We start from the raw sequence: 27064 nt of genomic DNA on the forward strand, positions 1-27064 counted from the left end.
TGGTGGTTCTGCCGGAAAGCAATATGCTCTTGCTCGGCGTCAGTCCAGAGACCTGGAGTCTTATTTTGGCAACAGCAGTTCCTGCCCCCTTCGGCCCCGCTCAGCACGGAGCCCTCCCTCGGCTGCTGATGTAAAATACGTAAATCAGTAAAAAATGTCCCGTGCCAGGAATGCTTACCTAGCTCAGACCAAGTGATGCAGTGCACTTGTTGGGATTTTAGCATTGAACAAGGTCAGCAGCAAGATACACCTGCTGGGGAAGGAGCTTCCCCTCTCTTCCCCCTCGAGTCTTCGCTTTCTTACCAGGATGATACCGTGCGGGATGCCTTTGCGTCCCGAAATTCAGTGTGTAGGGCCAAGGAGCAGCCTCTCCTGGTGTGCTTCTGCTAGTTCCCAGTGCTGTTACAAGGGAGCAGGAGAGAGGCCTCTGGGAGTTGGGCTGTGTGGCCCGTTCTGGCCGTGCTGATGTCGGAAACTAGCGGTGCTCAGGAGAGCAGTAGCAAAGAAGGGCGTACTAAGTGGGAGCGAGAGCACTGCTCGACTACAGAACTTTTAGCTGTTTTCAAGGCAAATAAATCTTTGGGAAAACACCGGTATTTGCCGTTGCAGCTAGAGTGAATTAATCCTTTGGATTTTTATGGTTTATGATGTGGTGACTAAAAAGCGAACGGTGAAGTTGGTTGTGGTCGTTTCAGTTCCTGTGAAGTAACACATCTGCTCGTTTTCCAGGTGTTCAAAATATACCTAACAGGCAGTGAGCTTTGTGTGAACTTAGACGTGGTTTTTGTCACTGTTACAGAGGGTCCTTTGCTGACAGAGGCAACGAGAACGTCTTCAGATCAAAGCATTAAAAAATAAAGGGCTTGTGTGCTTTTTTGGAGAAGATAGCTGATTCTTGCTCTCACCCTCTGCTGTGAAATTCAAGATCTTGTACTCACCATGTGACCAAAACCTAATGCTTGTGGGTAGTGTCATGTGTATTTATGGAAAGACTTCTTTTGTTAGCTGTTTTGCATCCTTGGATGCCATTATTTTTCACTGGGCTTTGGTATGTTTCAGTGTGATTTGTTAACTAGGTCTTCAAAATAATTAAAATGTGATTAAAAGAGAATATAATTGCTTAAGAACAGAGCGACAATTCATGAGTAAAACCTAGCCTGCAGGGACCATTAAAAAATTCAAAACTACACAAAGAACAAACAATTTGGAGAACACATAGCTTGCAATCCCCAAAACTGAGCTGCTCAGAAACGATGAAAAAAACAAAAGAAAAAAAAAAAGAGAAGCAGAAAAGAGGTCTAAAAGGTAAGCCAGCTTAAAACTGAAACCACAGACAAGGGGTTTTACTTAGAATGTTAAAAGGTGGGGTTTGTTTGTTTGTTTTTTTAACGCAATATTTAGATATTAATTTTGAAGCCATTTCAAGTGGTTAGTTGGACATCTTCACACTTACTGTTCTCTCAGCTTCAGAACAGATAAACGTTGTTTCTAATGCTGACATCCATAAACTAGGAGGCCCAAACTTACGTTCTCTCTCAACAGTAATATAGAGGTTAAAAAAAACTGTCCTGTATAATACCAGCTACTTCTAACGCCTCTTTTTAGAGGAGTCACAGAGCTCTCTGAGTATGGTCACACTGAACTGGAGGGACTGTTGTTCCCACGAATTTGTCTACAGCGTGGGTACCAGAGAGTGTACTAAAAATTTTAACAGGGTTCAGCAACTTTGAGAGTCATGGTGTCTTGAGAAAGGCATGACCTTAGGCAGCTTGTGTTGACCTTAGCAAGATTTCCTGCTTCTGCAGAGACGCCATAGAGGAGGTGCATTTTCCTTCTTGGGGAGACAGAATTTCCCTTGTTTAGTTTCTGTATTTGTAATTTATGGTTTGTCAGTAGATTTTATGTTGCTGATCCCTTAGCATGCTTAAGGTCCACTCCCTGCTTTCTTCCAGCTGGAGAGGTGACTGCCCTCAGCTTGCCTCAGTGAATAATTATTAGAGTAGGAGGAATGTGTCAGGTAAGGTGTTTTAAGTTCACCTGACCCACGCATCACTGGAGGAAAGAAGAGAGATGTAAAAGTGGAGGAGGTAGATGGAGGGCTCTGTAACCTTCGGGTGAGGAGTGGTGACAAGCAGCGGGCAACAGTAGCCTGTGGAGCCAGTGCTGGGGAGGAATCCTGCGGGTGGGACCTCCCTCCTACACCTTTCTGGTGTCTGAAGGCAGGGTCCAGTGACGACTCTTCACTGAGACCCATACTCTTATCTTGATTTGCATCCAGGCTGGCCCCCTTTGATCCTGCAGTTTCTGAATTCCTTCTCTGTCCAACACTGGAATTTCTTTCCTTACCTCCCATCTCAATCACACCCTGTCAGTTGGTGTTAATGATTTCATTCATTTTCAACCTACTTTTTTTTTTTTTTTTTTTTTACACGTACACTACTTTCATGCTTTGGTTATATTTCTCTTCTACTCTCTGTGCTTTCATCTGCTTTCACCTCATAGGGTCAGTTGTGCCAGTCCTCAGCATTGGGTGACCATGTGCTTTCCATTCATTAGTTAGTCACTGCAGGAACCTGGTGAAGCAACTGGCAGTCACTCACACTGCGGTTTAGTACAGGTGAACGCCTTCTACAGTGACTGGTAAGATGCATGGACAGAATTGAACTGTGAATCATCTCGTAGTCATCTGCAGTTCACCTCGTCTATCCCTTCCATGCCCTGTATTAGCACTTCTGTGCTTGTCACTGGAACTGCAGCTGCGGAAGGTCTCATCAGCTCCAGTTCTCCTGTGCGTCTTCACCTGTCAGTCGCCTTTGATGCCTTTGGCAGTCTCACAAGAAGTTTCTTTCTAATTTTGTTTTTTTGTTTTGTTAGGTCATTTGAATATTTTTCTTCTCACTGAGATGTCTTTTGTGGATTTTGTATGTTGGATCCCTTTATCTCAGGATACCTTAATCCAAACTTAGAACTTTGGCTGCTTTTTTTTTTTTGCAGGTGACTCACAAGTCTATATCTTCACAACTGTCCCTTCCTGCCCCAATGAATGGGCACGCTTATTTCTCTGATACACTGAAAACACATCCCTGCATCCTTTCTCCCCACCTTCTTTTTCTCCGACTTCTGTCAGTAGTTCAGGCACTCTCTTTGAGTTGGGATTTTCCCTGCTCATGCATTTTAAATTGCTAATTGTTTCTGTGTAAGCCGCTCTGTAGCGCAGCGTTTCGTGTTTGTTCACACGGTTCAAATGCTCATTTGGGCTCTCAATGTCCACTTCTCTGGTTTTATTTGGTTCTTCTACCCACCCAGGATGTTGCTACCTACATCCCTTACCTGGTGCTCTGGCTGGCTGTCTTTACACTCACTGGCAACTGCAACTGGCAACGTTGCTGGAGGTTGCTGTTTGATACAGCATGTTTTAAGAGAGAAACTGGAGTCGCCATGCAGCGAATGGCAAGGGCAAACGTGCTTGCTCAAGAGTTGCGGTTTTATTAGTTTCCCAAAGAATCTGCTCAGTTAGGGAGTATTGCTGCTGGTGTTATCCCTAGCATTATTTTTTGATTATTATTAATATTGCGAGAGCTGAATTTTAACCAGGCAGTTATCAGAGGCTTTCAGAAGACGTCTGATGCATATCCATATAAAATAATACAGACATTGTGTGTGAGTGTCTCCATGTAGATACAGAAACTGCTCCTGTGTAATGTGTATCATTCCTTTGGTATTGAAGAGCTGATACTCCACACGTGTTCACATTAACCCATGGTCTGCTAACCCACAGGCAAGGGTGTTATAAAATCACTTGAACACCAGATGGGATTTAGACTGTTGGTTTATGTAAGAGGTACAATAACTGTGGAATGAACAACTACTATACCAGTACTATTGGCTTATCTTTTGGTTGTCACGTAAAGCTGTAGTATTTCTTCAAAACATTTGAAAGATGCTAATCATCCACAGTGTTCGTTATTCTTGTACTGTCAGATTTTTTCTTTTTTTTTTTTCATTACAGAAACTGTGCAAAAACTCTGTCTGCTACAGATGTTAACGGGTATAGCAACAAGACTGTGCGGGTTATTGCGACATCTATGTCTTGCACTGCTTTCACTTACAGTACAGAAAATCAATCTCAGTCATGCTGTGGATTGGGAGTGCTCCATGCTGATTGAAGTTTTGCATGCTGTTAGTCAGAGATCAGCAGAAATCCTTTTAGTCTGAGAGCACTATAGCTTAAATATCACACTTTGCCTGAGTGGTTAGATTTCTCAGGCTGAGCTGTTAAAATAATCTTGTTTCTATTAAAAAAGTACAGGGTACTGGCCGGTACTGTAAGAGATGGTTTTAAGGAAAATAATTCGATGATAATACCTTGCATGAGTCATGATCATGAGTCATGATCAGCAGGCAGTGATGTCCAATTTGTTTTCTAATCCTGCACTTGCTGATGCTCCTTATTACCATAGTGATAATATTAAAGAGCTGTTAATGCATATTACCACGCAGTTGAAAATTACAGACTTTTTTTTTTTTTGTGGAATAAAATTTCCATATCTTAAGTCTCTTCTGCTCTGTACATTTTTTTTACATGCGAAATCTAGGTAGTTTTAAAAGTGATCAAACAAGTATAATTTCGCAGGGAGTTAGGTTAACAGAACAGACTTTTTTTTTTTTCCCCTTTGCTTTCAAGCCAATCATCATGGTTTCCTAGAGAATTAAATCTAGTCTGTCTTCTTACAAGGACTGGGGAGGCTTTGTATGCATTAAAAATTGCGAGCTAATAGTTCAAGTTAAACTCTGCAACGAGAGCCTGCACTGTCTGTGTTCATAATGTTCGTTCTCTTCTGAGCAAAGTCTGGTAGCTGGGTGGGAAGTTTTGTTGTGTGAATGTATGCTGGGGAATGACTGCTGAAGTTTCAGTTAAAATGGAAGGCTGTTTCTTTTCCGGGTGTCTTGAATATAAAAATCACTTAGCTGAGAAATGAGCTTTGGAAACCTGTTTTCACTCTTAAAATTTTACCAAGAGAAACCATTTTTAAGATCTGAAAGGTGATGGCTGAAAAGTTGCAGATAATAATAGAATGAGTGTAGGTGAAGAGTGGTTGGGGTGCAGCAGCTGTTGGGTGATATTATTTATGAAATAATGAATCTGGCGTTCCATCAGATTTTTAACTTGATTAAATTTTAATTAGCTTTATTAGTTTACATGCATATGGAGAAGTTGATCATGACAGATTAAAACCTTTAATTTAGTAAGAAACTCAGAAAACACTTCCGAACATCTCACCAGATGTTAAAAAATTATCCCTTTACATACTCTGGTGTATGTGACTTCATAATGCATATGTCTGTACAGGCCTCACTAGTTTCTTTGTGTTGAACTTGTGAGACAGCGCTGTGTTGGTGGATGTGGTGTGGTAGGACAGGTATGAATCTGCTGGCATAGGTGGCTGTCTTCGAAATCGGTACGATACCTACACCTCCGATTCCTGTAATGTGGTTGCTGTGCAAACTCCTCCACTGTTTCGGTGGGAATTAATACCTGCACCAACAGAAGTGTTTCCCACTGTAGTGTGGGATGGTGCAGCTAGAGACAAGATAAGTGCACACCTGACAGCGTTGTTCGCTTCGTTCATTCTAAACTAATTGTGTGTGGTTTTTTCATGCATGTTTGCTTGTTCATGTGCAGGTAATAAGTGTTTTAAACTGTAAGATGCCTGAACACAGCATTAAATTTAGCTGTCACCAAATTCTGTCTCAGTGAATATGTCTGTGTTCTGGGTTCACCTTTCCAGGAGTTTCTTGTCAGCTCTGGAAGAATGTTGTTTCTGCCAGATATATTTCAGAAACAATGATGATCTCCCAGTTCTCCAAAAAATGAGCATCTGCCGTGTCTTCTGAGCAGCTGCATGCATTAAAAAGGTGCTTGGGGCAAAGCTGGGACTAGTCTAGCAAACTGTAAGATTTTAATACAGCAAACCTTTTTTCTGCATCCTATGGCGGTTCTTTTACTTCCCGTTCCAGGTGGCTTCTAAGATGACTTCTTTTTCAAATCAGCAGTTTCCAGTTCAGGCTTTACCATATTTCTTTCAAATCACTTGTCAGCCACTTTCTCAAGTAGACCCTTTTCCAACGTAAATAAAATAAAGTAGAGCTGCAGCTCAAGAATAATATTTGATAATGATTTCCTTTGTATTTCCTGGTATACATGCATACATTGCAGAGTGGAGATAGTGGAGGGGTAGTAGGTATACTATAGGCCCACAGTGTGGAGGATAGTAGAGGCATGGGTGTACTGGGACATAGAAATAGACTAACAGGATTAGGCAGCTGTATAAGAGGCAAGTGTGATGCTGTGTGTATAAATACTGTGGTACACTTTCGTTGGGGTACTACACAGGTTCTGGTGCTCTGTGTCCAAGCGTGATCAATTCAAAGCGGAAAAAGAGCTACTGGAATGACTGGGAAAAGCATCTAGCCCCCAGAATCTAGAAAGCCTAACTAACATTAAGTTGGAGTGTGATACATGCGTTAATGGATTAGGTGACAGGGAATGCACCGCAATATAGGAGCGGTCTTCAGTTCTTAATTTTTGTGTTCCTCAAGTGTTTCTCTCAGAAAGGTCCTGCGGTGTAATAGTTGTTTACAGACAAAGAGGAGATTCTAAAAACATCCAGTTCCTCAAGCGTAGGGGTTTTGATAGGATTTCTCATCCAACAAGATGTAGGCTTTTTCAGGGGTGGCTTTTTTTTTTCTTTTCTTTTGTGAAGGGTTTAGAAGACTAGTAGAGTGTAAGTTGGTCTAATGGAATATGTAAGCATCTTACTACAGTTCTTGAACCTCTTTGATATTCTACACCCAAATACTTTTGGATAATTTTCAGAAGAAAAAATTTTAAAAGATGCTAATTTCTGGCTTAACTACTAACATCACATCATAAAAATTCTTCTATTAACTTTGTGGGAGTAGTTTGAAACAAAGAATTTTGCAGATACTGCCTGCAGTGATTTCTGTAGACTTGTGTGATTGCATCACCTTTTACTAGTTTCTGCTCTCCTACTTCCCTGTGTCAGAGGACTGAGGTGGATCTTAAGGGAAACTTACTACCTCTCCCCCTCGCCCTGTTTCTTTCCAGAAATGGCAGCTTCTCTGTGGAAGAGCTTACTTCAGACTACAAAGGAAAAGATACTACAACAGAGAAGGTCATCACTGTATATTGGTGCCCATGGTTATGACGAAGAATTAATAAAGAAGAAACTTCAGCAGTTTGCTGGTGGATCCATCAACCTCTCCAGAGAAGACAATGGCATTGCAATACTTACTTTGAACAACCCGAAGCTAATGAATGCCTTTACGGGTATTAATTTGTTGATGGGGTTGCTGGTGTTTTGAGTGGGTTGTTTGTTGGTTTTTTTTTCCCCTCCTTCACGCACTCCTTTTAGTATTTTCTCTAAAAAGGAAAACAAAACCTGTGCCTTACCACTCCTTAGTTAAAAGAAGAATGTTCATTTTGCTTAGATGTGCATCAAATGCCCACTGCTCTGCATAGTGGCTTTGCCATAAATGCCATGAGAGAATGTAAGAAATTCTCAGCGTCACAGAGGCTGTCTGGCAGGACATGCCTATCCCTGTCCCCTCCCCCCCCCCCCCTTTTTTTGTTTTCCTTTCAGTCAGCCCAATCCTCCCACTGTGCTCTGTCTTGTATCTCCTTTTATTTCATCTCTACTGCTTTGCAAATGTATAGGGTATTTGTATGAGGGTGGGAAGATGTCATCTTTGTTTTGTAGGTGGTGTAGAAGGGGTGAATTTATTTCTTCCTTCTTTGCCTAAAGCTCCATAACTTAAGATTCTATAATTTGGTGTTTTAGTCACCCAAATTGGCTTCCATTTCTTCTTCATTTGACTTACAGCTTAAATACCAGTGACTGGTTAATGAAAAGTCAACCGAGCTGCGTATTCTCAGCTGTTGCAGATTAGGAATCTTCTTAATATGCTTTTACACTGGACAATACGTACCTGTCAAAACCGGGTGTCCTGTTTGATTAATCCTGTCTTATGAGAGGCTTTTGTTGTTCAAGATAGGTATATTTACGGTCTAGCATATGCCAATTTATGCTGTTCTCTTCAGATGTAAGTGGCCGAGGTTCAGGGTCTGCATCTGCCTGAGCTAGAGCTGTGCATAAGCCTTTAGTGTGAGAATGCCTTTATCGCTTAATATTTTGAAATTGACACATTTGTGTCATCTTGTTAATTTCTTTTTTGCTGTTCTATTTTCCTGCCCAGTTCTCACTCTTCCTTTGCTGTCAACAAATACGTTTGCAACCCACTAGCAAAGCATAGAGCTGTTTATATGGAGAATGTCAATCTACTCCTTCCACTAGGATTGTTAGCTGAAAGGAGAACCTAGCAGAATAACAGAATTGGTGGTAATGCACCTGGATGTCTGCAGTTTCTCTTTAAAAGCTCATGTATAAAATCATTACCTAACTGGAGAAGTTGCAGATAAAGGATGTTAGCATGGTGATTGTCCTCCAGAATGCCTCCCTGCCAGCATACATGTTTTTATACAGTCGTAATTACATTGTTGTTTCCTCTTTTTCTACAGACTGTTTTTTTTTATTTTCGACTCAAAATAGAGCTGTGCGAGGTACAACTTTGCAGACTGTGTGCTCTTAGCTTATTTGTTGCAGAAGTTGAAAGGGGCATGAGAAATGAGATGTAGTAGCAAAAGGAGAAAGGACACATACAGCCCAGTCTGCTATGGAGATCAGATGTAACACGAGTCAAATTGCTTAAATTAAACTTCTATATACAACTGTATTCTCTGTTTCCTAGGTGCTTGGCAGAAGGGGGTCAGAAGTGATATGTTGAAGTGCTGAGCAGTTGCAGCTGCTATTTAGGCCACTGGTAGCTGTGCTTTCACTATACAAATTGCTGTATGCCAATGTACTGAAATCATATCACACATCTCAAGTTGAGCACCCAGAATTAGCAGATATTTTCTCTCTGGCTTAGTTAGTGGTCTGTAAAATAATCTCTTCTCTCCTTACAGGACTGCTGTGAAAATAAATTACTAGCATATGTGAATTAGATGTTCTGTTAGCAAAGTGGAGCTACAAAAACCCGTGAGGAAATTAATAGTTCTGTCTTCGCTGCAGATTCTGATTAGTGTATAGCAAATGAGCTGTGGGATCAGGCAGTTCTGTTTTATGGTAGTGTGTAGAGCCCTGTAGAGTTTTGATAGGTAATAGGCACAAAAATTTGCTCTGGAAAATCTTACTATGGCAGTTCAAGACAATACTGCTTCCTCCTACTGTGTAGGCATGCCACAGACTTCTGTCGTTACAGGAGGGAGAGTAGAAGCAAAATCATGCTGGCCCCTTGGTCACTGTGGTGGACGGTATAGCATATTAATTTGTACTGCTCTTCATCTTATTTTAACATTACTGTCTGTAAAATGTAATTACTGAGGGACTAGCAAGCACTTGATTCTTTTCCTTTTGTTATATATCAAGTAAAACCCTTCAGGAGAAATATGAAAAGGGATGAAGTGCACAACCCCTAAATTTTCCCAGCAGGACCTGGTTGATTTCATCAGCCAGAGCCTGTAGATAGTGTGTCCCCCCCTTCAAATAAATTCTGTTGATTCTGTGTCTCGTAGCTTCTGGATAGTGGCAGATGTAAATTTATATATACATGTACACTTCCTTTAGAAAACTGCAAAACATCGTTAAACCGTTGAGAGAAATCCTATTTGCCAGGCATTTACTTTACATAGCAGCTTTTTATCTCAAAGGAATTATGTTTATTCTAAGCTTGAGCAACTCATGGAACCAAAAGCAGAACAAAATTGTTGGCAAATTGCTAATGGGCGATGTGGAGGTTGTTATGCCTTTTTTCTCTTCTTAATTGGAATCTGATAGCCACCTGCTTGAAATGGTCTCTTTGGAAACAAGTGCTAATAATGTCTGTAAGCCTGGTGGAACCAATTTCAGCAGCCCAACCTCTTGCTGAACTAAATTTGAACTTAATTAAAAAGAGAAGGAAGCCAGCCTGCAGGAATTAGATAATAATGGTGATAATTTTATTTTCTAGAATTGTCTTTCAAGCATTTATTCTTAGATTATAATGAAGATGCAAACAAATTATTATTCCCAGTAGATTTAATTCTATGAGGAGTACAGATTTACTGGTATCAAATACTGAAGGACCAAGACTGGCAGAATGAGGATTTGCTTTAGTATTGTGTCCTCATCTTTATATCACACATCATGGTCTGTATCTGTTGGTAAAATTATAGTTCAGTGTTGTCAGTAATGGAAGGGATCCTCTCCCCGGAGGACAGGGTGGGCTCTGTCCAGTGTCTCTTATCCCCTGCTGTTGCCTGTGACTGGCTTATACAGTTCCTTTTTGCAAACTTCATTTTTCAGTTAACTAGATTTTTGTCTCACAATACTCTGTGGAAGGACTCTTCAGTTTCTCGCTGCTTTGACTGTTAAAAGCACCACAAACAGAGGTTGGGCTGTGTCTTGACTCTGGCAAAGCTTGTATGCCAGCCTAAATAGCTTTCTTCTAAGAAAACTTGACAAATGTGCGAAAAGTGAAATCCGCAAGGTTAATGCACACCTGTTTAAACAGCAGCATTTGCAGAAAAGTTGTCATTGAATGTACATTGAGTTTTGTTGGGTTTCCAGGCTGGGAAAGAATTTCAGGTAAAGACCCACAAAAATCTCGTTTAGGTCTAGTTTGGCTCAGTGTTTCCATTCATGGCTGGGATGAGAGAATAGAAGGTGAACTGCTGAAATTGTCAGATGGCCACACATTGGAAGAGCTTAAAAGAAGGTGATTATTTGGAACAGAGGAGTGGATTTCAAAGTGATCTTAATTAACTGCTACAGAGAGCTCAAGATCAACAAGGTGAAATTCAGCTAAAGCAAATGTAATGTGCAGTACACAGAATGCATGACCAAATGTATAAATACAGAAGGGAAAGGAACTGGTAAAAGTGCTAGGATTTGTTAGAGGATCGAAGTCTGGACCTCAAAGTGGGAATTAAAAAAAAAAAAAAGGCAACAACCCAATGTCATTCTGGTATATAATATGCCAGCTTAATTATTGCCTTCCTCAGGAACATTGTGAAAATACGCTATTTCAGTGGCTGAGACCAAGGAAGTGCTTGACTGAGAGTTCACTCGACATGGTGCTAGGGAGTGTACTTTGTAAGGAACTGCAAGGAGAGCAAGCGGGAAGGGGGGAAAAAAAAAAAACCCTCCCGCATGAGGATGGCTGCTGACTGGCAGTTTCAGAACAGGATGAGTTGTGTGTATGCAGACATAGGGTCAAAGAAACCAACACTCTGGTCAGAAAAGGAAAGAATCCTTGAGGATATTACTCTAAAGCACATTTCTATCTGAAGAAGGTAGGCCTGTCAGTCTAAATTCTTCTCAAAGGAGGATAAAGCTGAGAGTATCATCAGCCTGTATGAAGGCTGCTTTCTGAAATCAGTTTCTGTAGATGTTTTCTCTTAAGATTGTCACTGAACAAGAGTCATAAGCATTCAGAGAGGAAGAGCTAAAAGTCAGTGCTGGGTAAGCTCAGTTGGTGTGGAAGATGATGCAGGCTAGGGTGAGTTCTGGAAACAAGAGTTTGTAGAGTTCCACATCAGGAAGAGAAATTATGTGAACCTAAGAGAATACTATGTTTAAGCTATAAGTAGAAAGCTACTACTGCACAGTCCATGTGTTTGGAGCCTAGGATATGCTTTGTAAAGAGAACCTTTCTGGAAAAATACCAGGGAGTGAGTGAATCAAAGATGATGACTTCTCAATGTCTTTGGCCTTCCACATAGTTTGCTCTTCAGCCTTTTTTTTTTTCTCTTTTTAATCTTTATTAACATTGACTGGTCATACCTTGAACCCAGCCCCAGCTTGCACATGATTCTGTTCTGTTCTCTGCCAGCTCTTCAGGCAGGGTGAAGTGACAGTAACATCAGAACGACTAGGTGGACAGATCTGGATAGATACGTGTAAGTTCATGTGTCCTGAATGTAGGCAAACAAGAATAAATCAGGTAGAATTTATGCTTGCCTTCTTGCCTGTTTTGGTTTTTTTTGAGAGAGAGTTTAACACAACTTGCAGAATATCCTTCAGAATTTCAGGAAGTACATCTTTGAGGAAAAAACATCAGTACTTGTGTGTGGGATTTAAGGAGGTGCTTTCCATTGTGGTTTTAAGCCCATCACTTGTTAATGATAGCTTGGTTTTGGTGGTGAAAAATGTAATGTAAAACATATTGGTGATAATAAATTCCTGTTAAAAATTTTGCTTCTGTTCTCTGGTGACAGGCACAATGATGCTAGAACTCCAGGAGAGGGTAACTGAACTGGAAAACTGGAAGGATGGCAAAGGCCTTATTATCTGTGGTGCAGGAAACACCTTTTGCTCGGGATCTGACCTGAATGCTGTCAAAGCAATATCCAACTCCCAGGCAAGTAGTGATACAAATTAAGCTTTGAAGAAAAAATCAGCCTTCTGATATTCTGAGATCCCTTTCAGACAGAGATGTTCCACTACGTCTTTGCTCCTATTTCACATGTAAGTCACAGAATAGAGCTTTTAATGGTTTAAAAAAATGCTGGCAGGCTCTTTAAGCTATGGCTTAAGTGTTTTTGTAATTGATTCATAACTCTGAATTCCTACATTACATACTCTTTTTAGCCTTCTCTTTTAAAAATGTCATTTCAGTTTCTCAGAGCAGTATATGGTGAATTTATACATCAAATAAACTGTGCTTCAGTGGTTTGACCTTTAAAAGCAGATACAAATAATCATTTCTCATATAAAGTCAAAAGCAAATTTAAGCAGCATGGCTGCTATTACAGAAAGGTTTCAATTTTGTCAAAACTGTGCTTGGACCTGCATAAAATGGAAGAACAGATGCGATTCTTGTGCTGTAGAACTTTGGCATGGACTTACATTCCAGTCCGGTGGGCCATAACTAGGGGGTTGAGGAGGTCAGAGTTTGGCAGTTTTACACTCATGGCACCCTGTCTTGACAACTTTTGCATGTGCTACAGTTCTTTTTATGGGCCAATACCTGGTTCCTGGCAGTGTGTGAAATAGGACTTTGTAAGTTACAGGGGAAGGAAAGGGACCTTCCTGAGCTGCTCTTACCTCCTGGTTTGCAGTTGTGGTAACTGGCATCCTGGTGCCTTTTTGTGGCCACTTTGAATTTCAGGATTTAACCACACAAACATTTAATAGACCATTCCAGTAAAAACATCAACTCAGAAACTGATTAATCTGTATTTGTCTTTAGTCATGATTTGTTTCTGCTGATGAAACTAAATATCATTAAAAAACCCCATGATGTCTTAAATATTTCTGGCCTGATAAAATAAATAGGACTGTCCGGTTTTCAAAATGTACAGGAGGCTTTGTTTCCTTTGTGGGACACCACAAGAGGTATGCTTTTCCAATATAGCGACACCACACTTTATAGATATAAATGTGATTTAGGGAGTTTTCATTTGGCTGCTTTATAAGCACTGGTCGTTTTAAAATTATACATGTATTTGTGATTTTTTTGGTGGGTTTTATTTATGTGGGTTTTCTTTTAATCCAAAATTTTCAGCTTATTTTAACATTATAGCAACAGAAAAGGAGCTGAAACCAAGCATGGGTCAATTATTTTCCTACCTGCAGTTGTTTTCATTCAGTAATTCTCAGTGATTTTGCTTCCATACTCCTTGACATTTAGTATTCTCTCTATATGTTTATACAAATTACTTGGAGCCACTGCAGTAGCAGAGAGGGCTCTTGTAAGGATTAGGGTCCATAACAAATACACTGGGCAGAATGCAAGGCCTCAGTACTTATTACAACTTTGTTGAAAATTCTCTGCAAAGAATCTGAATCTTGCTAGTACTGAAATCTAAGAGTCACCAGAAATGCTCCAAGGATAGTTAAACATGGTTGCTTTCTATTTCCTTGGGAGAGTTCAGAGTGTTTATCCTGAACTGAGAGTTTCTTTATAATAGTGAACTCCTAAACCATCTGTTTGGTGGGATTTAATAGTCTTTATTAAATAAAAATTAATAGAATAAGGAATAGCATTCACTGTTCTTTAGTCTCGCAGAAATCTGCTCTCTAACTCGCTGCAGATGAGGGAGTTTTCTCTGGTTTCAGGTTAAAAAAGTATTAGGTTAAGTCTTCTGTCCACAGGCATCCCTAAGGCAAAAAAAAACCCTAAAGTGAATAGCTTTGTGCCTGAACTGGTATGTTTTTCCTTTATTTGTTTGCCAGGCTGCTTTAGCCCATAGCTTCTAGTAATTACAGAAGATACTTCTATCTTATTCAACCAGTTGCTTGAGGGATGATGGTGTTTTTCATAATCTATGGTACAGGTTACCTTTCCCTGTGGTGCAGGAAAGGGAGAATAATGGCCAAGAGTGATGAAGAATTTTTGTGCCCTGTGCCCCACACCTCGCCTTGCCCCCCCCCCCCCCCCCCCCCACCCAGTGCAGGACTATCGGCCTCTTTTTGCCATGTTCACATGTTCCTAACCCTGAAACAAACCCAGGTCCCCTGACTTTTGTTCTTTGGCATTGCACAACCAAATCACAGAAGGCATATTAATAGTGCAATTAAAAAAAAAAGAAAAAGAACTGAACCAGGCTTACAAGGACAGAAAGAAAATGAGCAATAACCTCATTCAGGAGTGAGGCTTGCAAAGCTGGCTAGCTGGGCAGCAGGAGAGGCTGCTGAAAGGACAGCTGAGAGGAAGGAGGCACAAAGAAGAATTTAACTGGTCCCTGTCTAGAAGCCCTTGGACAGAGGTTCCTGAGCAGTAAGCTGTGGAGGGAGGACTTTTGGGCAGTTGGAGATGGTTTGTTCGGTGTATAGTGAAAGTGAGACTCTAAGCTCTTGCAGCAAAAAGAGGCAGTGGTACAGTTTTATACTTCATGAAGGTGACTTGCTTCCCTGCCTCCCCTAGCCCCACTGCAAACTATTAATCCTTTTCTCCCACAGGGAGTGCATACCCTGTTTCACCTCTCTGCTCAAGATTTCTTCTTACCCTGAGCACAGTATTGGAGCTGAAAATGTGATTATTCCACTAGACTCTAGTGAACACCTCTCTTATTCAGATAAAAAACTCTGACTAGTAGCCTTATTTTTCTTATCAGGAAGGTTGGAAGGGTATGTTGGCCAGGACTCAAGTAATTGTGATTAATTTTTTTTCCTCGTGCAGTATTTTCTGGGCAGATCTTTTTTCCATGTGATACACAGTAATTTCTCTAGCACCTGAGAATATGAAAACCTTTCTTTTTGTCTGCTCAGTCATAACTCTGTCTACCATGCAGGTCTATTCTGGCATTAATCTTTAATTACTATTTTGGATTTTGGTATGAATTGAGATGGCCAGTTTGAAGGCAGGGACTCTACTGTGATGAAGTGAAAAACCACTTTCTCTGAAGAGCTTTTTTCAGCTTCATCCTGATGGTTGTAGTATGGGAGTTGTGAAAGTCCATGCACTGGTACCTTGTTTGTTTGGGCATGTTGTGAACTTAGCTGTTATGACAACTACCATGGAGGATCTGGTTGTTCTTCAGTTTGGAATGGAAATGCTGCTGCTGGTCTTCATGGATGTAGGAGGTGGCTACAGTTATAAATAAAAGACTCTTTAAACCAACATGTGCTGAAATTTTCAAGCAGGCTTTTAATGTAATTTAACTGAATTCACTGGTTCCAATGTAGCAGTTGTCGTGGCAGCTTATATCTGCCACAGATCTGTTCCCAAACACCGTAATGCTGTCTGGGCAGAGTGGGTCTTGGGAACACGTGACTGAATAGACAGTGAATCGGCTGAAGTTATTTCAAGGTCTTATTCCAAGGTCTTATTCCTAACCTGCTGTTATTTCAAGGTCTTATTCCAAGATGTGCTGAAAACTTACTGCATACCTTTCCTTTCCCTGAGGTGTGAGTCAGAAGCTTTTAATTATGGCAGATTCTTTAACTTGCCAACCCCTGTAAAACTGCTTTTTAGAAATTAGAAAATATCGATCGAGGTGTTTGTTCTTCTATTTCCTATGATTTAGGGTTTTTTTTTTTTTTTGAAAGGTAAATTGAAATTGTTACCTACTGTTTTTTAGCTTCTGTGGTGTGCATATGTTAATTTTTAAGTCTGGTTTAAATGGCACGTGTGTAGTTCAGTATGTATATTAATATGGTGACACTGGATCTTTTAGCCCAGTCATGTGTCATGTTCCGGATCAATATTGGATACCTGGGAAAGAATTTAAGGACAGGGAAGGTAGATAGATATTCATTTTGCTTAAAAGTATTTTCTTAGTTTTAAGCAGTTTGTGACTAAGACTTCTGGAACTAGACGTGTTACCTTGTATTGAATAACTTTTGCTGATTTTTCTGTCCTGATTTTATCTAGTTGTTCTTAGTCGTGTAGATTTTTAGAGGTTGCAATGCCATGCTGCAAAGTGTTCCACAGTTTAGCTACATGTTGTAGGAAGAAACACTTGTTCTGGTCCTGGCAGCAAATGTTTTTATTTGGAGCCCCTTAGTTCTTGTACTGGAAGAGAAAGGAACAATTGTACCCTCCCTATTCACTATTGTTTGCAAGTTGATGTAGGACATAAAGGAAGTGAGAAATAAGAATCTTGGATTGGGTTTTTTTTGTTGTTGTTGTTTTGTTTTTCCTGAAATGCTTTTGGCCCAAACAATTAAAAATGCAGTTGATAAATTGTATCTTGTCTAAAACTTTATGGATTTGGAACAGTAAAAAGTACGCGGCGCTCTGTGGTTCTATACAGACTTTTAAAACTCAGCTTTATGGGTGTATAACTGGGAGCAAGAAGAGGAAATTAAGAGGAAAGGATATAAAATTTAACATAATAGAAATTCAGTATTCCAATTACTTTAGCAGTAGCTTAATTATAACTGAAATTCATATAAGTGTATTATGATTTTGGTGTTTAATCTTATTTATACTATGTTTTCTATTGGTGGGGTTGGACTGGAATTTTGGCAAGATTAATCAAAGGGGAAAAAACCCAGCTAGAGTAAATATAATGAATACTCAGGTCTGCTCTGTGTGTTTAATTGCTTCATGTTAGGATCACTTAACATTTTTTAATTTCCTATTCTTTGTAGGATGGGATGAATATGTGCATGTTTATGCAAAGCACCTTAACCAGACTTATGAGGTAATATATTTTATTTACTTTTCTTTATGAAGTAATTATAAGGATTGGAATATGTTTTGACCAACTCTTTTAAAGAGATGTTTAAAGTTAAATATATAGTTTTAAGTATGTAATTTTGAATCCCAGACCTTGTATTTTCACATGTTAATCGGGTAGGTATTTATGGATTTTAAAATAGGCCTTGACATTTTGCAAGTATTAGACTTTCCAGAGATTGGAAGAGATAAAAAACCCTATAGGCTTGTATATGGAGGGCCAGGAGATAACTGGAGGTAAGGAAATGTAAACCTTCAAAGTTTCTGAAGCTGACTTCTGTAATTCAGTAGAAATTGGTAGGTTTTGGGGAAGGAGGAAAAAAAAAAAAGGCAGGGCCATCTTATGCAGCCTACGCAGGTAACATTTATTTAATATATTTATTTAATTTTCCCACTTCATAAGAGGAATGTATTCTGTTCTACCATCTGGTACTTCTGAAAAAAAACATTTTTTTCCTTTCCTTTAGATTTAGCTTCACTTAAGAAATCACATTTCTATTAAATCCATGTGTGGTAGGGTCTGTCTCTTCCCTGCTCAGAGCTCTTTAAAGATAAATATTCTTTGTTTTTAAATAATCTATATGAGAAAGTGTTGTGAGTTACCATTATTCTGTATAACTGACCAGCACATTGGAGACTTTTTCATAGTAGTACTGTAAGGGATCCTGAGGATCAGAATTAGAATCCATATACATGATTGGTCTCCATATAGGAGGAAGATGTATGAAGATTAAGTTCTCACCTTAGGTCTCTTGACTTAGAGTATATTGCATCTGTGGTTCAGGGGGAGCACTGAATTGCTCTCTGGGGAGAGCTGTGATCAATGAGGGATCCATCTTCCTCAGAGGGAGCTGAGGCTGATCCTGAAGGAGGTGCCTCAAATGGATCAGAGAATGTGGATTGGGCCCATATCTTCAGGTTTCCCCATAAATCACAGAAATAATGAGGTTACCCTCTTCCAGTGGGCTCACTTGTGTCAGGTATTGTATGAAGTGCATACAGTATGTGTGCTGCAGCTGGTAAGTGAACTTGGACAGTAAGAAAATGTTGGTGCTTCTGCTGAAGTAGAAGTAAAACTAAATACGTGGTCATGATTGGGAAGCTGACTTCTGAATGCGGTTTCAAAACAGCTCAATGAGTTAAATGTCTCTTTATAGTAAAAGATGAAGCAGCTGTATCAGCATGTAAACTCTGGGACTAACCAACTGCATTTCTGAGGGAACTGGGCTTATCATACGTCAGTCACTGTTCATTAGCATTCCTTTTGCAGTGGCGGTGGAGAAAGAAGTTCTCCCTTCATACCCTTCCTTCCCCCTGTCCTTTGAATTACCTTGAGCATGATTAAATACATCATCATCAATGGTAACGGGTTGTTGTTATCCCCGAAGGATGGTTTTGTCCTCAAAACCAAAAAAGTTTTGTTGATGACTGATAGGGTAGCACTCTGAAGAAGCTGCTGAAGTTGTCAGGCTGTATCTCATTATTTTTAGATAACAGCCCTTCAGTTTTTCATGTCCCTTTCTACTGCTTTCTGTAGTATACTGGCTGTGTAGTGTCTTGTGTTGCTGTCCTGTCATTCCTTGCAGAGAAGTCTTTTTAGGTATAATCTGTGTTTTTCATAACATATGGCATGATCTTCTTTACTTTGATTCCATTTGATACATCCGTCTTGCTGTTTCATTTTGAGATTCCACAATAATTATGGAATAATCATTTTAGTGTAAGTGAAATTGGTATGTTGCTGCTTACCCACAAAGTTGTAGTTATTTGAATGAATTGGATCAGTATATTTTTCTGAGCTTTTACTCTGGAGAGGATTTGCTTGAATAATTTTGTCATTTCCAAAGGACTAAAAGCATGAATTTTGATTACAAAACTCTCTTGTATAGATTGCCTTTGATCAGTGTTGCAGTAGTCCAAGGAAAAGCTCTTGGAGGCGGAGCAGAACTTACCACGGCATGTGATTTCAGGTATGATCAAAGATTTGAGTAACTATCATGTTGGGTCAGTGATTTAATGACTGCACCTATGAGATGTGGGAAGCTTGAGGTACCATTTTTACCAGGAGTCAGGCCCCTGAATTACAGGGCATTTGGAACTGGGCTTTGTCAGCAGACTTCACAGGAAAAAAATTGGGTTTCATGATAGTACAGAGGAAAGATTATTTACTGTCAGGTTATACAGTTTGTATCACTCTGTAAAGCAAGAGCAGTAAGGAGCTTTAGCAATCGTGTCATAGACCAAGTGAGTCCAACTTCTCAACCCTCAGAGGTAGGAGGGCTGCAAAATTGTATCTCCCTTTATGTTTCTTTATCTGTCATTAAAACCAACCAAACAAACAAACCCTAAGCCAAGACACACAAAAAACCCCCAAAACGCAACAACAATAAAACACACCCTCTCCGTTAGACTGGTATTTCATGTTCTGGGTTTATTATTTGCAATGCAGCTTTGCGCTGTAGTGTTTTTGAAACCGGAGTTTTAGATGCAGAGGAAAGCAAATGAGGTTCTGTCCCTGTTTTTTTTCCATGCAGGTGCATGGATTTGCCAGCATGAAACAAGTAGCAAAAACATGAGGGCTTTAATTAAAGAGGCTGAGTACAGAATAGGAACTGGAAGAAACTAAAATAATAAAATGTCATTTTATTTAAACAGTTGCTACTGTGCAACCAGCCTGCAGATATAACAGGATAAGCACTGTATGCAGTCTCTCTGAAAATGAGGAGCTCTCAGTGAAGTTTTTATTTAAGAGAAGGAAATGTACTTTTTTAAGGGTGTCTTAGCACCAGAAGTGGGAAAGGTATTGTCCAAAGCAAGCTGAAAGTACTCACATTCAAAAGTAGTACTGAACAAACTAGAGTATTACAGTGCTGTTCCCGGTATCAGGAACAGGCTTTGGATAGAGGAGGTGGTATCTGCACTGTCTGAGCCACTCAGAAGCAATCTTCCTTTGCTTTTAAACTAGATGTGGCCAGAACTTTCCTTACATCTGCACAGCACCTGGTGAACTGGAACCCCAGCTCTGACTACGGCCTCTGAGAACAGGCTGTCTTATCAAGGCCTAATAAATGTGCAGAGGGGTACCACGTTTGGCAGCTGCAGTGTTGACAGGAGAATCCACCTGGGAGATCTAGTAGACCTTTCTGTATCTGGGAGCCCACTGACAGAAAGTAAATCCTGTTATCCCTAAATAGGAGTTGTGGGAATGTGAACGTAATGAAATGGAAATCTTTGGGCTTTCTGTAATACGTGGTGTCTACTTTTACTCCAGCAATGTTGTTTGACACAGTGTGTAATTATAGTCATTGTCAAGTAGCTCTTATTTGCTTGAATTGAGCAGCTGCAATTTTTCTGATGTGCTGCCATAATTTTCGTAATAACTACAGCTGTTGATTCATCTTCCATTACTTTCTAACACACCCATCCAGTGCAACTAAATAATTGCAGTTGGGGAACAGCAAATGGTACTCAATTAATAACATCAACAAGATAGAGAAACATACTCTGTGCTGCTATTTGCTCCTGAATTTGAGAATTTTAATGGGGAGGGGGGGACAAAATCTTGGGGTTTTTTGAGGCCTATGAGTAGATGTTAGTGGAAAAGGTATTCTGTCCTGTGTCACTAGATGCCAAAAGAGGAACTTGAGAAGAGAAATCAGAGATGTTTGCATTCATCCTTGAACAAACTGTTTGACTTTTTTTTTTTTTTAAGAACAGAGTGAGTTAATTGTGTCTGCTTTTAACTCTAAATTTTCCAATCTACTTCTCTGTTTCACAGTTACCATGTAAACTACCAAAGTGCTTGGTATAGGCCTGAAATACCTTCTAAGTTTTACTTCTGCCAGTTTGTACTACATTAAATATATGAATACAGTTGAAGTGATTCACTTGAACCAAAATGGCTTATGTACCTTCTCTGAAACGTGCTCTGGCAGCATGATGCACATCTCTACTGAAGTGGACAAATCCAATTTTAAAATAGCTGAGGTAGTTTAAGATATTACTGATGTATTCTTCCAGTGGCAGTTCTTGTGGCTAATTGTCTCTTTACTCTGTTTTGAGCCAGCCCGTTTAAAATTGGATTAGAGAGGGCTTGCATGAACCATGGCATGCTTCTTGCTTGCATAAGGGCAGTGATGAAAAGTGAAAGCATCATAGGTCAGTCCACCTCTGGTCTTAAAAAGATCATAAGCATGTGATTGGGAGAGGGGAAGGAAAGGAAAGGAAATCATTCTTCAGCCAAGCACAAGGTAATTAAAATCCTTTCAGACTTCTTCTGATATGAAAATTGGGAAGATAAGACTTCTGACACTGTAATTATTTATCTCAGTTATTTCTGTAAAACTGAGTTCATGCAGGTATAAAATTTGTTTGGACAGCTGATCTTTTTAGTACAATTTCAAGAACCGTGAACGTGTTTTGGTGGGCCACAGTTGAATGTTCTCTCTGAGCCTGTGAATATGGCTCGTAGGTTCTGCCGCCAAATGCCCATGTATGCTGCAGTTCTGCATGACGCTGCAGCCACTTCCATGAGTGCACAAATGACAGTAATGTTGGGTTTGGTGACGCAGTTTTACAAATAATTGAAATGAAGGATCTGTTCTGAGTTCCTTGCATGCAGAAGCTTGAAGTGTATAGAATCACAGAATGGTTTGGGTTGGAAGGGACCTTAAAGCCCATCTAGTTCCAACCCCCCCTGCCATGGGCAGGGACACCTTCCACTAGACCAGGTTGCGCAAAGCCTCATCCAGCCTGGCCTTGAACACTTCCAGGGATGGGGCATCCACAGCTTCTCTGGGCAACCTGTTCCAGTGCCTCACCACCCTCTCCATGAAGAACTTCTTCCTGATATCCAATCTAAACCTCCCCACTTTTAATTTAAACCCATTACCCCTTGTCCTGTCACTATCAGCCCTTTAAAAAGTCACCTCCCAGCTTCCTTGTAGGCCCCAATGCAAAAGATGTTAGTGTTCTCCAGCAAACTTTTCCAAGAACAGGTTTCAGAGTATCAGAGCACAGCACACTAGCTTCTTTGGAAATATTGTACTGTACGCAAAGATTTTGGGTTTTAGTTGTATCAGGAGGAGCTTTTAGGTACACAAGCTGCTGCTGTTGGAAATAGGGATGCCTCAGTACATAGTAGCTCTTTTCACTGGGCAGAGCATGATATGAATGGGATGGGGTTTACATATTCCTGAGTTTGTGCAAAGTCTGTGCTGACAAAGCACTTCACATTAGATGTGATTCCGTAACATTGCTCCACATCATCAGGAGCAGAATCAGTAGCTAGATCTGAGAGTGGGTTCTCACAGCTTCAGGTGCTTCCTATATGCCATAGATCACATCTTTTTAACTATAGAAAATTTTCCTAGATATTTGTGTGTGTGTATTTATATATATATATATGTGTGTGTGTAAAACCTCCTTCAAATCAGTTGGCAATTTTACAATTCCAGTGCAGTCATGCATTACTTCATAGTTTTAGAGCTCTGGGAGGTTTGTTAGTATAATTTTCTGGCTGATTTTCAGAGAAATGGACTATGGTTTTAAAAGTTTCACATTGCCTGCCTTTAAGAAGGCTGTTCTTATTTTTGACCTGACATACTTGACATCTGGGTTTGGGTTTGAATTTCATGTGTTTACAATCATCCAGGCAGAGGATTTTTCACATAGTCTACAGTTCAAATTTACCACTGTTGGATTTTACACAAAATGTAAATAACAGCAACAAAGCATGAATTTGAGTTGAAGTTTTCTTTCCGAGGTTGTCTTTTTGTAAGGATTTACCTCATTCCAAGTTATTTTTTTTCCCCTTTGGGAGGCCAAGCCATCTTATCCTGGGTGAATGAGATTTTTGTTATCAGCACGTGTCTACATTTTAGACTATTTCTACCATACAATCTTATGTCCTTTCTGTTGAACAATCCTGTCTGCAGCTGCTGCATAGTAATAATACAGACAGAGATAGCCCAGATACTGGGAAACTTTAAGACAGATTTTGGGGAATGCAGAGCTGGACCCATGCTGATTCTTGCCGGGACACTGGGCTGTCAGTACACTTGTAGGGAAGTATTCAAGGTTCAAGGAGAATTAGTTTCAGAAGAGTACAGATGCACTGAAATTGTCCATTATGCTTGCATCTGTGAGAGGACTAATCCCCCATTTAGATAAACTGCCTGCAGGTGTTTGCGTTTGACACTCCACTGCTGATCTTCACTGCCAAAATAATCATCTTTTTTAATATATATTCAAATAGCTCTGCAAGTTGGTTAATATGAAGTTTGAGAAGCACTTACCTATTGCAGTCTTCTGATTCTGAGGTGGGATGGTGTTGAGCTGTGATTTCGTGAGGACTGCCTGAACAGCTCACATGGATGTGAGAGAAGGATGTCCCTGCTGCCCATTCTTAGACTGCTGCTTACCTCTGGTTTCCCAAGCATCAGTGAAGGTGCCTGTATGAGTCAATTATCTTGCAAAAAAGCCACAAGAAGTCTAGGTATTTCCTGTTCTTAAAATGAGTTCGTGGTTTGCAAAAGGATATAGAAACGGTTAGAGCCAAGATAGAGGAGGAACTCAGCCTCTTGGAGAGAAAAGGAATATGGTTTTCTCCTTTTGGTTCCAGTGAGCTGTTAGATAGCCTCAGTTTCCCCTGAAGCTGCAGCATTAAACTGCCTAACTGCATTGGATCAGGTTCCAGAGTCTCTGTTATTTCTCTGATTTTTCAGTTCTGTCATGTGCTGTTGAAGGACTGGAAAAAGAAGAATTCTTTTCTTTAACACTCCAGGTAGCAATATAGTTAATATTGTAGGTATCTGAAGGGAAGTCATCCACATCAGAGTTACTGTTCATTGAGATGACCAAATATTCCTCAAATGACTCAATTTTCCTGGGTTTTGGCAAGTGTAAGCAGGTGTTGCTGTGTGGATCTCGGCCTGCTTTGTAAACATTGCCTTGACAATTGCAACTTCCTGTCTTCCCCTTCACCTTCTGTTTCTTATTCCCCTTCTAATCCAAAGCAACCCAATAACCTCGAGAAGATTTGGAGCCCTGCTAGCTGGGCCTCTGTGTACCTGTTCCTTCACGACATATCCAAAATTGTGTGAAACAAAGCTGCAGACTGTGTACACTGTGGTGGCTTCAGCTTCCTACTTCTTCCTGGATTCTGTAGTTAGTAAAAAATTAATTGCTGCTGCTGTAACTGAGCAGTCACAGTAAGAATAAATCAAATTATAATACTCTTACGTTAAATAAATGCCTATTGTGCTGAAACTCTTGTATGTTTAGGAACTTCTAGTATATCCATGGTCTGTTACTAGGTATTATCCTTCACTTCTGTTTTGTGAGCTGATGCATTCATATTCATAAACAAAAAGCAAATCAATAATTTAAATTAGTGTGGATTTATCTGTGTGTGAAAGAGAGAAAGATTGTAAATAAAAAGCTACCAGGGAAAATTATACTTTTGGTGATCAGAGAATTGGTCACACTCTTAGGCATATTTGTGGGCTGTCTGTTAGAGTTTGCTAAAAATATGCCTGTTTGTTGTCCAGCTGGACTGAACGTACCATCAGTTAGTGACCTGAGGCTGGCTTTAGTTCCCCAGCGGTATAGCTAGTGTGCTATGTTAAAAAGTAAAGAGGTGAAGAAGCTCAGTTACTGTTCTAATGTGGAATTCTAACGTTAAGTTCCATATCCCATTTATGCCTTTCTTGAGATAGGTCATTGTGTTCCTTCCCCACACAGAGGGAAACAATAAAGCTCTGAAGTCATATATGGAAAATTTGAAACTTAGGTCACAGCCACGGTGGTTGCTTAAAAAAAAAAAAAAAGGAAACTGAACCCCAAAAACCTCAGCATTTTTTGTTTGAGGTTATTAACCTGCTATCCTGACAAATGGCAGCATTTCATTATAATTTAATCACCAGTGATTTCAAATAAGTGCATGATCTTTCTTTGCTTTAGTCAGAAATTGTGTAGGATGTGCAAATGCAGCTTCTGTAGCCTGGCGTGCAGACAGCTCAGTTTGTGTATGTCTTGTTACCCCAGGTCTTGCGAGGGGCTGTTAGTGTGATGTTATGGCATACTTTGAATCCTTTAACGCTGTGGGCCGCAGAGGTGTGATACATCAAACCCATCGTAAAGTATCAGAGCAACTTGAACCTTGCATCTCTTAGGGCTGATGTCAAGAAATGCTGTTCCTTTCCAGTTGGCTGAGTTCAGGCGAGTGAGGTCACCTCTGCCTTTATGATATTTTAGATGCCAAGATCTGAGCCCAGAGTGCTGGGATGCTCCCCCTCCCCTTTCTGTATCAGCAGCAGAGATGAAGAAGGAATATGACTGAAATGTTCCTGCTTTAAAAAGACTCTTGAATTTGATCCAAGAGACTTTTGTTCTGTTTTATTTGGTCTTGATGAAGATACATGATGCAGATATGAGAAACTGAGGTTATAAACATGCAGGTGTATGCTGCACTAACGTGCACATAATTTAAAAAAAATAGAATATTTTCAATTTGAAAACAAGGTCCAGTGTACTTCTTTTGTTTCCTAGTTGAATAATGGCATTTGGATTCAACTAAAACTTTTGATTATCAAGCACCTTTATCTCCAAGTGGTCTCTTTTCGTCGAAGAATCTGGTAAAATATCACTGCATCTTTTCTAATGGAAATTTTTGGTGTAGCGTAAAAGGCATATTTGTTGTTGAAAATGTTTGGTTGAATGAAATCCAAATAGCTGTAGCTCCTTTTTTGGAAGGGAAGACTCATGTAACATTTTAGAGTTCCAGCATGAGTAATTTTTATGTGAGCATTATTTTGGTGTTCACTCACTTGCATGCTGAGACTTTGGCAGCCTGTGAAGAACAGCTAAAACCTGCTTCGTGGGTAAGGCCCGAGTGCTGTGTCAAGACGAAAACTGCTCTGAAAATAATTGCATGGTAACGGAGGTTGCAACGTGCTTGTGCCTGGGACCCATCGACACCCGGGTAATAGAAACAACGTGGGAATTAGGAGGAGCAGGGCGTTAGTAAGGCATCGGTTGTTAGTGGGGGTGAGAAATGGAGTGGTGCCCCGTGGGTTGTGGTCATGCAACGGCAGGGAGAGAGGAAGGCCCAGGCGCTACGTTTTGGATGATGAGGCTTCGGTGCCGTGTTAGGGCTCGGGCGACTCACGCCGTTTTCAGAGCTTACACTGCGCCCTTTGGGGAAATTAAAACTCACTGGTTTATTCTCTTGGGTCTGTGTGCTCTTAAACTGTGGCATGAGCCTTGTGTGCCTTCACAAGCTGTAAAGCCATGCTGCCCCTTCACAGGGAGTGTTGTCAGATGCGAGGCAGCACTGGGGGTGCTTTGTTGCTAACTACATAATTGTTGAAAGTCTGTGTCTCTCCCATTTGGGAAAGGACTTTTAATTTACCTTTTTCCTGCTGTTTCTGGGTCTCCACAACTCACCCGAATGCTCAGGCACAAGCGTGGGGACAAGGGAACCGTATGCGGCTCACACTGCTTTTCTGTCGCATCACAGCTTGCAGCGGGGCCACACGATGCCTGCGTGCAGCACGTACGGCGTGGGGGGGCTGCGTTAGCCCCCTGACCAGCCCTCTCCCCACGTGCGCTGCCCACCTCCCAGCACCCGCAGCCTGTTTGGGGGGGCATCCCTTGTGAGCATCGCATGTGGACCTCAGGAATTATCAGCCTGGGAAATGGGCTTTGTGGTTTGGCCAAATGGTTTTCTTTCCTGTCAGTTTATTGAAAAATTATTAAAAAAAAAAAAAAAAAAAAAAAAAAGCTTGTGTTTATTTCTTTTATATTTCTTTTGGGA

General features: G+C 40.4%; 1 protein-coding gene across 2 annotated transcripts in view; it reads left to right on the forward strand.

Annotated features, from left to right (window-relative positions):
• The first annotated feature begins 2630 nt into the window (after window positions 1-2630).
• Window positions 2631-27064, forward strand: part of ECHDC1 (enoyl CoA hydratase domain containing 1) — a 32508-nt gene continuing 8074 nt past the window's right edge. The window contains exons 1-5 of one of the 2 annotated variants that reach the window (XM_010150631.1): window positions 2631-2640; window positions 7130-7351; window positions 12338-12480; window positions 17160-17212; window positions 19137-19217. In XM_010150631.1, coding sequence (XP_010148933.1) covers window positions 7132-7351; window positions 12338-12480; window positions 17160-17212; window positions 19137-19217 — 497 coding nt within the window. In that variant the 5' untranslated portion in view covers window positions 2631-2640; window positions 7130-7131. Of the gene's footprint in view, window positions 2641-7123; window positions 7352-12337; window positions 12481-17159; window positions 17213-19136; window positions 19218-27064 lie in introns of those variants that run through there. The other variant, XM_010150630.1, reaches the window with a different exon arrangement.

The sequence above is a fragment of the Eurypyga helias genome, unplaced genomic scaffold, assembly GCF_000690775.1.
Source record: "Eurypyga helias isolate BGI_N326 unplaced genomic scaffold, ASM69077v1 scaffold18184, whole genome shotgun sequence".
NCBI classification, from domain to species: Eukaryota; Metazoa; Chordata; class Aves; order Eurypygiformes; family Eurypygidae; genus Eurypyga; species Eurypyga helias.